The 16,088-nt window shown below is 40.5% G+C and overlaps 1 protein-coding gene across 7 annotated transcripts in view; it reads left to right on the top strand.

Moving 5' to 3' along the window:
- The window catches only part of FREM1 (FRAS1 related extracellular matrix 1), a 103,508-nt gene that overhangs the window by 12,817 nt on the left and 74,603 nt on the right, over positions 1–16,088 (top strand). For all 7 annotated transcript variants that reach the window (XM_073345426.2, XM_073345429.2, XM_073345428.2 and 4 more), the window contains exons 2-7: positions 798–1,304; positions 6,195–6,289; positions 8,762–9,063; positions 9,580–9,776; positions 11,287–11,610; positions 13,763–13,871. In XM_073345426.2, the coding sequence (XP_073201527.2) occupies positions 1,074–1,304; positions 6,195–6,289; positions 8,762–9,063; positions 9,580–9,776; positions 11,287–11,610; positions 13,763–13,871 (1,258 nt within the window). In that variant the 5' untranslated portion in view covers positions 798–1,073. The remainder of the gene's footprint in view (positions 1–797; positions 1,305–6,194; positions 6,290–8,761; positions 9,064–9,579; positions 9,777–11,286; positions 11,611–13,762; positions 13,872–16,088) is intronic.

Raw genomic sequence — 16,088 nt, 5'->3', positions numbered from 1 at the left:
ATGAAGGTTAACTCTAACTAAGAGCTTTAAGAGACATCAAGTAATTTTTATTTCCTATTGTTTTCACTGACATATTTGAAAATAATTCATTTTCCCTACAAACATTTCCCTTTCCCATTGATCGATTGGTTGCATCAGCCTCTTCTCAGCTTTGACAGGGGCAGCAACAACAATTTTAATGTTGCAGTGCAACATCATGCCATACACTTATGTTCGTGCTCCAGTGAACCTGCTCCGGCTGAGCCAGCGGAGGGAGAATAAAGGATTGGGTCTTGGTAGGGTCCATTAAATTGGAGGCTAGTGATTTTTTTTCAGCTTATCACTGCAATGCAGTGGTAGATTGAACAAACAGACAGTTGCTCCACTCCCCTTCATTCAGCTATATTGAATCTGGAGAACTATGTCTATTTCCATTTGGAACCTACTTAGCTATTGTCTTGATACACCAGTCAGACTAGAATCCAGTTCAGGCTCTCCTAGCTGTGTTGGCATCGCAGTGCTACCAGTAGTAAAAAGTAGTGTATATAGGATTCTATATGTACTCCAGATTTAGTGTGTGTGTATGTATACTTCAAGTCAGCGGGAACAACTCAGAATTCATATAAGGAGCAGATCTGTTGAGTGAGATGGTGCCATTTTTAAATTATCCATTTTCTGACCACTTAATGTTGCCTAGAGGTCAAGTTAGTTTACTATTTGACATGACCTGAAGTTGTGGGACTGATGACAGATCTCTTTGCCTGTCTTTTCAATAGATGCTCACTGCTTCATGCCATTTTTTCCTCTATCTTTTGCAGGATTAGCAGACATTTAAAGCACGCTGAAAGCACATCCATCATTTTTGTCACGATTGATCAACGAGTTTTATTAAAGCCCAAGAAGACTTTGAAAGGCACCCTTGTCCAAATTTCAATCACAAGGGCATATCTTAATAGAAAACATACAGTACGTTATTGCCTGAGACTAAAGTCGTTCCCCTTGGCTATATGGTGAAACTCTGCTGGAGAACGAAGAGAAGACCTCTTTTGTTTAGGACTTTTACTAGTTGACGGGAACTGGATTTCCCTAATAATATGAAGCCTTTTGAGAATAGCAGTTTGTTTTCACTGCTCGCTGTTATCCTGAGATGCGTCTCCTCCTCCTTTATCAGTGTCAACCTTGGGGTGAAAGTGATGAAGGGCCAGTCTGTCTTCCTGTCAGAAGATGACCTGCAGTTTTCCATTCCCAGAGAGAAAGATGCTTGCAAAGTGGAAGTTGTGATTAATGAGCCAATAACACAGAGGGTTGGGAAACTAACTCCACAGGTATGTAGGATCAGAATTTTACTGCACTATTGTCTCTTGGGTAGGGTGTGTGTGTGTCTTAAAGGCCATGAAATAGTTTTATTGTAAGGAACAGTCATCTGAAAGGGTGGGGTAATAATGAACAGGCATAGTAATAACCACCTTTGTGAGTGAGATTTAATTTTTTATTAAAAATAGCTGGTTGGATGAGAATTATATCCCTAGTGCTGAAAACATTTTGTTCATGAATACAGTAACACCTGCACATGAAGGTTGAGTTGACCTGTATCTGGTTTCCACTATGATGAACTAAATCAGCAGCTCTTTCAAAACTTTCTGTTAGGAGCCAGTGTGTAGCCTACCAGCTGCTTGTTTGTGTTTAGTGAGGATAACCAGTGTCCCTAGGGTAATGCATAGAAGGCTAAAACTCTTTACATTTTAGTCACGCAGTCACTACATTGGGAGCAATTAAAAAATAATCATCAGATACATTAAGCACATTGCATACAGTGTTATTTGTTTTGCTTCTCAACCACCAGATTACTAACAGATGGGAAATATATAAAAGGATTTTGTTATCTCTTTACATTTCTAATATGTAGCAACATCAAAGTGTACTTCATATATCACCTTTCATCTAATCTTTCTGGTAAATTCCACCATCTGAGTTTATTAGAAAGAAGCTATTAGTAGTAATAAGCATGGACAAACTGGCACTGATAAAAGATGAATAGACACAAAACAAACCATTATCAAACTGTATTTCCCCCCAAGATTGGAAAAGGTAGGTTTAACTTTAATATATGCAGTCTAATATATGTATAATCTTCTCCTTGCTTCCTGGTTTTGCAAGCAGAAGTATCAAACTACCCAGAGTAAATCTCTTTCTTGAAGTATTTGTGGTCTGGATAACAATTTTTTCACACCAGAGTTGCTTATCTAAACTGAACCAAAACTTTGAGAGTTACATTTTGCCTCTGTGCATGTGCAGACTGTAAGGGCAAGGGGAGAAGGCTGGAGTAGTGGCGCTGGGGTATTACTCCTGTACATGCTGCTCCCACTACAGCTTCTTTGTGCCACTCAGGTGTCTCAAAGGAGTTGTAGAAATGGTTTAACTGCTCAGGGAGGATTCTCCCAGTGTGTAAAAATCCTTGTGTGGTTCAGAGACCCTGAATTAGCTTCTACAAGCCCCTCCTTTTGGACCCTTTGATGCTTGGGGCATGTATAGGAGAAAAGAGGGGAGTGGCCAGGACTTCTCTATGCCCTAGTGAATCCCCCAGGGCTGGAGTGGCTCCTTGAGAAATAGGCAGCTGGGCGAAAGTTAGAGCAGACCTAAAGATGTTGTAACTTACTTTGGGGGCTGCCTGAGTCCATTGGCTCCAGGGAGTGAAGGCAACATAATGCAACCCTGAGCTGCATTCCTACCCTGAGCTGTGCCAAGCACTAGATTGGAGCCACTTCTCCAGGAGCACTGGGAATGTGTATTCACCACAACCTTACTTCTTGGACACCTGGAAAACAGAGCCAGCAGCTGTCCTCTCACCCTCACCTCCTCCTCTTCCTTCAGTGACCAGGACCCTACTCATAAGGCCTTCTGTTCCAGGGAAGTGGCAGGGGGGCCCTGTACTACCTTGGCTACTTGGAGGAGGCAACAACCAAAACAAGGAGCCTTCCTCTCCAATTCCCCAGCATCCAGAGGAGCTGGGAGGGCACCCTCTTGGACTGGTGAAGGTGGCCCTCCTTATCAACAAGCAGCAGGGTGGCATCCTCGGGTAGTAGCAGCACCAACAGGGCCACCTGGGTCTAGTCTGGTATGAACGGTCCTGCTCTGCTTTGCTGTTGTGTTTGGAGTCTTTTGACTCTAGCCTCTGCTGCTCTTCCTTTTGCTGGAGGCTGTCTGCAGACTCAGGCAGATGTCACTGCAACACTTCCACTCAGCTCATGTTTTCGATCTATTATTTGCAACCATCAGGGCTAGAAACTTTTTTTGAAATGAAAGCTTTTAATCTAATCACATTACTTTGGGAGGCAGAGTCCTAGGCACTGGCCTAAAGTGTTAACCTAACCTTTACTCTGGTATTAAGCTAGCCCATGGTTGGTGCTGAGCATGCTCTGTCAACCAGTAAATGCTGCAGTCAGAAATTGTCTCTAGTCTGATACGGTTTGTTGTCATTAAAGTGAGTAATGTAACAGGAATGTGTGACAATTTAATTATAAATTGTAATTGAAAAGCAGTTGAAGTGGAAAAAATAAAGCTAGACAGTAATTAGGAAAAGATTTAGCTCTCCTTTGTTTTACTTAGGAAATTTATAGACAATTACAGTTGCCTGTTCGTATAAAAGAAGAACATATTAGGAAACATAAAACAGATGTTTCTTTTAGCAAAGCAGATTGTGCCTTTATTTTATAATCACTATCTATCAATGGTAGGAGGCTTATGTAGAAAGGTTCTTCATTTTTTAAAAAATCTCCCTTGTTATCAGTTAAGAACAAGAACTAATGATGTCTTGTAAAAATGTTTATTCATAAGATAAACCTTATCCTCTGGTGGATCACACAGCCTAAACCAGAGATGCATGATGAAAACTGAGTTCTCAGACTGAGGCCAGATGCTCAACCTGTGTTGATCAGTGTAATGCCCTGGATTTTGAAGGAGCTACATTGATTTACACCAGCTTTGAAGCTGACCCTTAAAGTGCAACATTGAACTGTGGAGATCTAGCATGCAGGAAGGGTTTTTTTAAATTATACACCGTGCATATTTGTTGTTTAGGCAAATGGTCCTAACTTCAGCTGCGTATTCTTTCTTAACATTGTGATTTGAGAACTTAATTTAACACTTTCTAGTTCACTAATTAAAATAATATTTAAATATCATTCTACTCTATAATAGAGAACATGTATTTCACAATACTTTGATTAATGTTTGTATGTTAACCAAAGTCATCACTAAAAAGAAAAGAGAAAGGCAGGTTAAGGCTGATAAAATTGTTCACTGTTATGCTATGGACTGAAAAATCACAAGGCACCCTTTTAGGGGTTGCTTAGTTTTTCTTAGACATAGAAGAGAGATTCAAAAGAACAAGAGATTGAAACAGTAGCATAACCACCACATTTCTCACAAGCTACTTCCACACAAGTAAAAGCTAGAACATTTGTTGCAACAATGAATCTGGTTTGATTATTTCCAGGATACTGTAGCCAGTTAAGTCTATCTTAACCCTCCTGTATCTGCTTGGAGAACAAATTAACTCTTTAGTTACTGGACTACAATATTATCTGCTGTGCACCTATTTATAAAATTAAAGTCAGGGGATATATTTGAAGAGCCCCAGAAACAAATGACAATTACCACCTGGCCTCAGGTTGACAAGAACAACATGCAACAGACATTCACATTATATTTTTAAATGTTGGCAACCTGTTGCAATGTAAATATTTTCATAACATAAAAATAATGTAAATTCTAGTTTTGTGGAATTTACTGAAAGAAACAAAAGGCAGTATTTTCATCCAGCATTAGTTAACGACTATTCTATTATCTAAGGGTTGACCGACTGCTGAATACTGAAGAGCTGCTGCTTTTGATTATGGAAGGCCCAATACTTTTAGGGGAGAGTTGCCTTCTGTGATAGATACACTGATGACATGCATCTTTGTCTTCACATCCAGCATTAATTCAACAAAGCATTTGAGTATGTGCGCGAATCCATCATTATTCTGCAAACCTCTCAAGCACGTCCCGTCAATGGAACTTAAGTGCGTGCTGCTCTGACTGAAAAAGTTATTCTTTTTAAAATTGTAGAATACCAGTAGCCCCTTGGTGCCCAATATATCTCTGCTTCTTTTGCTAACTCTGTACCACAGTTCAGGGCACCTGTACCTGTATTTCCTTTAGTAGTCCAGCCAGGGCACCCATTCTCAGGCTTCCAGCTCCCCAGCCATTGCCTTTCTGTGTGGAGACACATGTCTCTCCTTTCTGACTGGTATATTTCCAGGCTGCACAGTTCCCTGCCTTCACTGTGTATTTCCCAGCACAGACAGGTTGCCCAAGGACACCTGCTTGCTTTTCCTTCAGAAATGGTTAACGGATGTAATTGCTACAGTTATAAAGAAACACACAATACTTCCTATGCAAGCCTACTTCATTCTTAAGCTAATATATACAAGAAACACTCTGATAACATATTTGTTGACTTTACTAAAAAATTACAGAGAAAACATACTAAAAATAATAAATGAACCAGCATGCATGCTAATGAGCTTACCAGAATTAACCCCAACCCTAACATGGATTCTGGCAGAAGCAGTCCTCCAACCTTCCACCCAAGGGGAGTTCTTGGGATTACCAGTTCATCATAGTTTCAGCTCAAATGCATTATGCTCACAACATGTTTAACTCACACTTTATACAGTTTGGGGATCTTTGAGAACAGGTAGCTCCTACACAATGAGTATCTTCAAAAGGTTGGCTTTGGAAGGGAGAATTTGCATTCCTCTCACCCCAAGATATTTCCTAGGAAATCCACTTCACACTTATTGTTCCAAAAAAGACCCTGGATATTCCTAATATCTTCCAGAGATTGCATTAATCTTGTCTTCCTGATAAAGTTCCATACAATCTCACAATGGTACATAACCCTCTGTATTTCTAATACAATGACCTGCAAAGATGGTCAACTTAATTCAGTGAAGTTTAACTTTTATTCAGTGAAGTTGGTTCAGGAAGTGGATAGTCTGTCACACACTGAACAACCAAAGTCTGACTCCTGATTTGTAGAAACAAAATACAGATTAAAAAGTATCTTTGTTCTAAGAGCACTTCTCTGACAATCAGAGAAAAGAAGAAGGAAATGCTGGAACCTGACATTCTTGACAGCATTTACTTATCTATTCTTTCCATCTCAATAGGTATTTGACTGTCATTTCCTTCCTAATGAAGTCAAGTATACTCATAATGGCTGTCCAATTTTGGATGAAGACATGGTCGTGCTTAGGCTGTACAGGTAAGCAGCACTGAAGCATTATGCATTATTATCACTAGTAAAACAACTGTTTTTCATGAAGAAAAAGAAGTCCATTTTTCAGGCAAATAAAAATTCTTCCATTTATGTCTGCAGTAACTACTTATGTACACTGGAAGGCATCATTAACCAATAACCCACGCTGCTATCTATTTATAGTATTATCTGTCAAAATACATACAAGAAACACTCTGAAAACATATTTGTTGACATTACTAAACATTGGTTTATTTGTATACTACAGGTTTCAGAGTAGCAGCCATGTTGGTCTGTATCTGCAACAAGAAAAGGAGTACTCGTGGCACCTTAGAGACTAACAAATTTATTTAACCATATGCTTTCATGAGCTACAGCTCACTTCGTCGGATGCATCGAAGTGCTGTTAATACTGACAACAGCACTTACAAGATGCATCACATTCTGAAAGTGCTGCACAGACATTAAGGGTCAGATTCAGCTACCCTTGCTCCCACTGAGCAATGCTTTCCTCCACAAGTAATCCTTTTGACATCAATGGGATTTCTTGAGGAGTAAGGTACCATTCAACGTAAGCGAGGAAATGACAATCAGGCCATAAATAATTCTCATGATCCCTCTTTAGAAATCATTTTCCTGGATGAGAAACAAAAACATATTGTCTTGAGAGTTTATGCCCACTGGATTCTGCTGTATCAGGGCCTGAAATAGTCTCTGGTATAAATTAGAGCAGCCCCTTTCTGCTTTAACAGCTGTTCAGTTCTAGGCACAGAATCCTCATTGTGCCATGCACAACAGTTCTATCCCTGTCCTTTCCACTGGGGCTTTAAATAATTTGTTCTCTTTTTTTTTTAAAGGAGTATATCAAACTTGCCTTCTGCCACTCTACCACATTCTCTCTATTTATGGCACTAGGTTCTCAGATATGATGGTAATTGGAGCAACATAAGTTTTTAACGTATTTATCCTCACAACATCACTATGAGATAGTACAGTACTGTTAACCCCATTTGACAGCTGGAGAACTGAGGCACAAAGAGGTTAAGTGACTTTCCAAAGGTCACATGGGAAAGTCTTCAGCACAGCAGAACCTTCCAAGACCTTAGTCCCCTAATCATTGGACCATCCTTCTTTTGCCCCAAACGAATGGTATATAGGAATTGGAGCAGATTAAAGTACCAAGATTGGGGGATAGAATGTTTCCCTTGATGGAATCTGTAGCATGTCAGGGTTCAATATAGGCTCTGTTTTTTACCACCTCTCTCTTTGCTTGTTACTTTCTCTTCCTTGGGTGACCCCCACTGATCTTCTCCTCCCATCTTCCCTGAGATTCAAGTCTTTTAGAGTCCTGTGTCCATTTTGATGTTAAAGGTGTAATGTTGTTTATCACATCAGATGTGCAGGTCTAACTTCCATAAACATGTGAACAGTGTAATGTTAGATCACATGATCCATCTGAGAGAAAGACAGATCAATAAGAGGATGATACAGGGTTTCTAATTGATCTATTAGCATGTACAGAGGAGGTACAGGAAGGCACAGCCAGATGGCAAGAGCTACAAAGAAGATTTGTGGATCAGCAATAGTAAGGATGTGTGAAGAAACAGAGCAGAAGCCAGTATTGGAAGAGGAGGAAACTGGAATAGTGGTGCAGGAGTGGGGAAGAGAGAGAGAAATCAGGTCCATGAGATAAGTGGAACAAGTTCTTGGGGAGTTTTTTTAAAACAAGGAGAACAATTTTGAACTGGATTCTGAAATGAATAGGGAGTCAGTGGAGTCTGACCATGAGGGTGGTGTGATCACGTTTTTAATACGTGTGAAAAGGTAGGATGCAATATTCTGCACCTTCTGGAGTCTGGAGATCTAAGATTTGGAGATGCCTCAGAGAAGGGAGTTGAAATAATCAAGGTGAGAAGACACTGATAAATTCCAGCTGTGGTAAAACTGAAAAAGTGGCATACACTGGCATTGTCATAGAAATGGCATGTAAGTAAGTAGCATTCCTACCCTGTGTTTCCTAGCATAGTGCATATACAATGGATAGAGTGCAAACTCACTCATGTATTTCTGGGAACACCTTTATAGCTCACCTACATGACAGCTGCCATAAAATTCCCTGAGCTTGGTTGTTCCCACCGTTGTTTCCTGAGACCCCTTTGTCCCTGCCCTAAATTCTATATGCTTTATAAGACAATCAAATCCTTTATTATCCCAGATTCAAACAAATAAGAAAGACCTGGTTTGGGATGAGTCCATGGAAACAACTCTGCACCTCCAAGCCAGAGCCCTCAATATCAGGGTGAGTCAGGAGAAAAGTCCTGCACCTCTATCAGGGTCATAGAACTTGATCACCTAGTTATGTGGTGACAAGGAGATGCGCAGAAATGGGGAATTTCAGAGTTGAGGATCATGCTGAATTCACAGCCAATGGAGGGAAGTTGTAATGACATATTACTAATTATTTTTTATCCTCGACAGATTTACAGAAACAGAAACATTCACAGAAATGTTCATCCTTCAAGTTCAATTACTTGAGCCAGATTGTAATATCATCAAAATGAGCACCAATGTGCTGGAGGTCCCTGAGTTTTATGGCCTGTCCAGGGAGATTGACAAGAATGTGCTCACTTTTGACTATGACAAGAAGACAAACCTGGAGTGTACAATCAGACTTGCCTCTTTAGAAACTCTTCTTCCAGCCCATGGTCAACTTGTCATTGGAGAACCTCAGCAAGAAGAGCCTCGTGGAGATCAACCTCATAGCTTCTTCCCTAGATCCAGTATGATATGCTTTAATTGTTTGTCTTAACAACATTTACAAAGAGAGTGGGCAGAATACCTGCCACAATAGTTTCCTTCATATGCATTGCTAAGATCTGTTACTTAAAATGGATGTGGTGATGCAACTAAGAGTCAGAGAGAGTAGGAAGATATTAGGGATAAAATGGAAGTTAAAATGGAGGTGCTCAGTCCTCCAAAATTGGCTATGTCTTTGTCTGAAGATCTACGATAAAGCTTCAAGGCTTTGGGCATGGTGTTGTTGGATTAATATCTGAGCCAGAATGAAAGGCTAACTTGACCAGAAACACAACAAAGAAACTGAAGTTAGAGCTGGGAAATGTCAGTCAACCCAACACACTTGTTATTTAGGGAGAGAGAGGAGGGAAAGGAGTCCTATGCTATGTTACATTGCCCTTTTACTGCACTTTTAGCTGAGCTAAATTGAGCTTTTCTGTACTGTTTATCAAGTTTATTGTTTAAACAAATATTTTACTACAGCTTCTATTGGATTATAGAGCACAGAACAAGTCAAAGGTGCGCGAGTGGGAACTGTGTTCCAGAACTGAAGGTGATTCAGAACACCAAAATGAGCTGTGAGGAATTTTTGCTGATGGGAATTAGATATCAGCATCTTGACCCTCCTTCACCCAACATTGATTATATTCCTATCAGGCTGGACCTCACAGACAGCAGAAGCAAAACTCTGCACAAGGTAGAGTTTTATACAGCTGTGTAGTTTCTGATATTCTGTCATGTTCATGATTTTATTTGTGTGAGTAGACAATGGCCAAATTAATGGGTGCCATAATTCCACTGAAGTAAATGGAGTTACACTGGGGGGGCAAATGCTACCCAATAGCTTGAATACTCAGAGCAGCAACCACTAAGTATAAAAAGGGGCAGGGAGGGAAGGAGTGGGATGGTGAGGAATAGGAAAAATTATTATGCATGACATCACAACCATTATCAGTAACTGAATTGCTTTGTGTAATAACCTCATAGTGAGAGCCTGTGTAGTGATTAAAGTATAGGACTCAAGGTCAAGGCTTCTATTCTTAGCCCTGCTACTAATGTGACCTTCCTGACCAAATCACTTAAGACCAGTTTTTCAAAGGTAGACAGTAATTTTGGAAGCCCAACTTAAGATATTGAAGAACTAATTTGCAGGGGCCGTGAGACCCACAATTTTAGCTGAAGTCAATAGGAGCTGCAGATGCTCAGCACCTGTGAAAATCAGGCCCTTGGAATCTCAAGTTGAGCACCCAAAAACAGAATCACCCCAAATTAGAATTTGTCTTTAACATCTTTGTTAGTTGGTGTCCCTATTTGTACACTGCAGATAATACCACCTCTGCAACCTACATCACAGTAGGGCAGTGAGCATTAGTTAATGTCAGCATAACTACTTTGAGATGCTGTCATTGATCTGTTCTGGGCAGAGCACCCCTTTCTGGAGCTAAATGGGGAGCACAGGTGAGTGGTTCTAATTGCCCACACCCCTGCAGGTGTTGTGGGGCATGTCAGTCTAGAAGGGCCAGTGCTCAACCCTCCAGCCAAGGCCTTCTGGCTGTTTCTTCCCCTCTCAGGATTGCAGGTGAAACAAACAAAACCATCCACAGTCAGGAACCAAAGTTAAATAAAAGCAAAAACGAAAAGCAAGAAACCCGTAGGCCGCTTCAGTGAGGGTATCAGCCTCTCTTACTTCAGAGAGCCTTGGAAATATCACAGTCTGCCCCAGAGTCCACTGGGTCTCCAGTATAAGTCTCAGTCTCTTCCCACTTAGCCCAGGGGATCTGTGTCCTCCTTTCTGCAAGAGCAGAGGCACTATTGGCTGGCAGATCTCTCCTGGGGAATAGGGAGCTCAACAGCCTGTTACCTTCCCAGGGTTCCCACCATCTGAGTGGAGTTTCCTTCCTTTTAACTCCTCCTCCAAGCATGGCATGATTTACAGCTTCAGGGGGCGGGGCCAAAGCAGCTCCTTAATAGTTTATAGGTTCTCAATGTGAGGGTCATGATTATCCTGCCCTTCCCATAAAATGGCAGGGGGAACCCAACATAAAAAAAAGTTGAAAACCAGTGGGTTAGTTCTTTAGGACTCAGTTCAACAAAGGAAATAAACATGTGCTTAACCTTAGGCATACAGTATGCTTAAATACCACTGGAGTACTCATATAAAATCTTACTTGAACTATATTTTACCCTGACTCTTCTTCCTTTCATAGACAGAGCATGCATGGCTCCCTATCCGAATCAAAGGTGCCATTCCCAACCAAAACCCCAGAGCTGCCTTCATGGCTATGTTCATCCTGGAGGTGGACCAGTTTATTTTGAGCCCCATGACAACAACAACGGTGGATGCTGAAGACAGTGAAACACCCAAATCCCTGCTAGTGTTCAACATTACCAAGCCACCCCCACAAGGCTACATCACTCATCTGTTAGACCATACCAAGCCTATCACCTCCTTCACGTGGAAAGATCTCAGTGAGATGCTTATAGCATATCAGCCTCCAAACAACAGCCATACAGAGAGGAGGAATTATGAGGTAACAATGGGACATACAGAGCCTCTTATTTTTCCCCCCTCTAGCATTCAGTAAGTTGTCGATAGAGGTGTTCATTTGTAATAGGTATCTATGAGCAAAATGAATCTTTCTATTGATTGGGAACATACCTCACTAAAATGTGAGGTATATTTTTATTACATTTTTCTTTGAAGTCTGCTGCTGTTACTGCTGGGAATCCCATGAAAGAGAATCCTGTGACTCTGATGAGCTACCATAGACCCTCTAAAATGTCCCCTCAGTCTACTGTAGAACTCAACCTTGACTGACCAAAATGTATCACTTAAGGGATCTTATCTCTTTACATCCCTGCCCATCATTTATTGAGCACTGACTTCCTTTCACACATTTTCATACATTCTTACCTTCTGGTACTACAAGAGTCACATTCTCTGTGTCGACTCAGGTCACTGTTTACTGCAAATCACCTCTGCAACCTAGTGGCAAATTCTTTGTATTATATACAGACAATAGGCCTGATTCCAATCTCATTGATGTGTTTAACATCTGCTAACTCCACCAACTTCAGTGGAGTTACTCAAGTTTCTTGCTGGTGTAAGTGAGATCAGAATCAAGCCCTATGTATATTTTATTATTTCTTTTGAATCTTAAATGGTAGTGTCTGCTGAGTATACTGCCCAGCTGTAATTCATTATGAGGTGTGTCACTAATTCTGACCCATCAGTTTACTGCAGTCTAACACAAATCAGGTGTTCTTTTGCTGTTCACTACTTATTTAGGCCAGGTCTACACTACACACTTACATCAATATAACTACATTGCTCGGGGGTGTGAAAAATCCACACCCCTGGGCAATTGACCTAACCCCTGGTGTAGACAGTGCTCTGTCGATGGGAGGGCTTCTCCTGTTGACTCAGCTACCGCCTCTTGCTGAGGTGAATTAGCTATGCCCATGGGAGAAGCTCTTTCGTCAGTGTAGTAACGTCTTCACTGAAGTGCTACAGAGATGCAACTATGCCGCTGCAGCTTTTTAAATGTTGACCTGCCCTCGATCTATTGTCGTCAGAAACGCCAAATTGTGAGACTAAGATTACAGAAATATTTTAAGTCATAAAGAAATGAATTGCACATCTTTTCCAACTCTGCCCATCACAGTGTTTAGTTGTGTTCCTCACGTCAGGTCTGTGCCACTGGGTTTTACTTATTTTTGTATGATGTTTTCCTCAATATTTTATTCTAGATATAAATATTTTGCTGCGTTAGGTGTTACAGCATTTAATAATAGTACACTGTGGAAGGAGAAAGAAGAGGTGAGGTAGGACAGAAATTATGTATTTTCAGAAGCAGTTTGATGAGAGAAAGAGTCCAGGAAGAGATCCAGGTAGATAGTTGCAGGTGTCAGGAGGTGCGGAAAGGAGTTCATTCTAACAGTGGCGAGATATGTGAAGAGACAGGAAGTCAGAAGCAAGGCAAAGGGATGAAGAACGAATAGGCAGGGAAATAGAGTGACAAGGTCTATGCAGTAAAATATTGTGGTACCTGAGTCTGATCCCAGTACGCTGACAGGGCATGTCTATTTTAGTTCAGCAGGGTCATGGGACCCTCACAGGAATTCAAGCAGTAATAGCAGCTGTCTAAGGAAACTATAATTAAAAATCTGCCTGATGGGTCACCTTCCAGAATCCCTGGGAAGTGTTTATGTTTTTAAAAACTTATTTTTATTTTTTGTACAACTTGTACTTAATTTTCCTCACATTTTTATTTACCAGCATCTGATAGATTTAAAAAGCAGAAGCTGAGCAAGGCAATGTACCCCAAAGCTATTTACTGTTGCAAAACCCCTGTGTGAGTTTAGTCCACCCTAGTGAAAATTAAAATGTGTATCTTTCCTGTTAATGTATATAAATTTACAACTATATTTAATCTTATTTTCCCTGTGTTAACTGTAAAGATTGCAACACAGGAAAACAGAGCTATAAGGTGGTACAGAAAACTAGGGGTTTTAATAACATACTGAACATACTGATAACTATGGTTATCACAGTATCCAAATCCCTTGAAGTTTAGAGAGACTAATATTTCAGTTATCTGCATGCTGCATATACTTTGTACACACCTAGACAAAGATATTTCAACCTGTTTTTTCAACAAAGGTATTTTTTTTATATAACAGGTGGAGTTAGAGGTTCATGACTTCTACTTTGAAAGGAGTTCACCAATCACTGTGCATATTTCCATCAGAACAACAGATACAAATGCTCCTCGGGTGTCATGGAATACAGGTGAGATTGAATTTCGCTACAAAATGTATGTTGATGCAGAGATGGGTTGAAGGTACAACGTTCAGGTCTGGATGCACAGTCTGACCAGCTCAAAGTTCAGGGTGTGTGTGTGTGTGTTTTGTGTTTGTTTGTTTGTTTCTCCTTCTCTGTTTTGGTGTGACCCAGTCATAGAAGCTAGAACAAATGTTCTATGTTCTATGTTCTAAATGAAACAGAATGAAAATGCAGAGTAACAGAAGCAGGAAATGGGGGTATGAGAAAATCAAGATATTCTGTATCTTAATTAAATACAGTAATGACATTTTACTTTCTGCCACTTTTTTAAAAAATACCTTCCTTCCTATTTTGTTTCCCATATAATTCCCTCTGCTCCTTGTATATTAATCTGCACAACCTATGTTTTCCTGCTGTTCAGAGGTCAGTCCTAAAGAAGTTACAGACTTGTTGTAGGAATCACTTGGAAAAATGCTATGTTCTGTGTTATGCAGCAGATCAAACTAGATGATCATAATGGTCCCTTTTGGCCTTAAAATCTGAGAGTGTGGGTTTAGCTAACCCAGGAGAATCTTTGATGTTATTTATTGAGAGTCTGCTGTGTTGTCTTAAATCAGGCCAATGGATTCTGTCGGAGAGGGAGTTAAAAGTGGTGTTGTGTGGCTTTTCTAGCCTTATCTGCTATTTTGACAATATTAATGTATTAATTTATGTTAATATTTATAAATCTGCATTAGTCTCAAAAACCTATGGGCACATGTATACTACTATTAAAAACATAAACTGAAAACACATCATGGACAAAATTCATGCCAGTGCTATTCCTTTGAAATCAAGCAGTAAGTTTGATCTCTGAGATAGACAGCATAAGTGGCCAACCCATCTCTAACACTTGAAGATGACCGTAGCAGCATGTTGTCATGATAGAAGGGAGGATTGAGAAGAAGAGTCCTCAGCCTACCCTTAGAGAAAAGTACCCACGTATCTAACCCAACCTGAAATGGATGCTTAAGTAAAAAGTTGGGCCATGCACTGTGCCTTGAAGGTCAGCCAACTTTGGGCTCTATTGCATTGACAAAGGAAGTGAATACCAGAACCAAAGGCACTCCACTAACTCCAGCCTCCCATCTCCTGGACATTCAAGTCTATGAGCTCTCAACAGGAATACCTTAGCTGATTTACTGAGGCAGGAAGTTGGTCTGTTAGATAGCTGGGAACCAAACTGTTTAATTCCTCTGTAACAGAGGTCTGAGTGACATTGACTAAAATAATTAGTCTGGTGCCTGGAATGAAAGCTGATAGTAAGGCTTTAAGTTATTTTTGAAATGCCTATTTGCAGGTGTCAGGGTTCCTTCCCCACTCTGAACTCTAGGGTACAGATGTGGGAACCCACATGAAAGACCCCCTAAGCTTATTCTTACCAGCTTAGGTTAAAAACTTCCCCAAAGTACAAACTTTGCCTTGTCCTTGAACAGTATGCTGCCACCACCAAGTGTTTTAAACAAAGAACAGGGAAAGAGCCCACTTGGAGACGTCTTCCCCCAAAATACCCCCCCAAACCCTACATACCCCCTTTCCTGGGGAGGCTTGGGAACAATATCCTAACTAATTGGTTACAAAATCATCAAAGACCCAAACCCCTGGATCTTGGAACAAAGGAAAAATCAGTCAGATTCTTAAAAGAAGGATTTTATTAAAAAAAATAGAAAGGTAAAAATCATCTCTGTAAAATCAGGAAGGAAAATACTTTATACGGTATTCAGATTCAAAACACAGAGGATCCCCTTCTGGGCAAAATCTTAGTTACAGAAAACAGGAATAAACCTCCCTCTTAACACAGGGAAAATTCACATAAAACAAAAGATGAAGTAATCCACCTTGCCTGGCTTACCTATACTGGTTGCAATACTGGAGACTTGGATTAGGATGGGTTGGAGAAGATGGATTTCTGTCTGGCCTCTCTCAGTCCCAAGAGAGAACAACCATGTAAACAAAGAGAACAAACAAAAGCCTCCCCCCCCCCCCCCCCGAAGATTTGAAAGTATCTTGTCCCCTTATTGGTCCTTTGGGTCAGGTGCCAGCCAGGTTAGCTGATCTTCTTAACCCTTTACAGGTAACAGGATGTTGCCTCTGGCCAGGAGGGATTTTATAGCATTGTAAACAGAAAGGTGGTTACCCTTCCCTTTATATTTATGATAGCAGGCAATTATGTTGGTGGAATTT

This window comes from Lepidochelys kempii, chromosome 5 (genome assembly GCF_965140285.1).
Source record: "Lepidochelys kempii isolate rLepKem1 chromosome 5, rLepKem1.hap1, whole genome shotgun sequence".
NCBI classification, from domain to species: domain Eukaryota; kingdom Metazoa; phylum Chordata; order Testudines; family Cheloniidae; genus Lepidochelys; species Lepidochelys kempii.
Note: the sequence above shows the minus strand (reverse complement) of the source record. Positions and strands in the feature narration are given on the sequence as shown.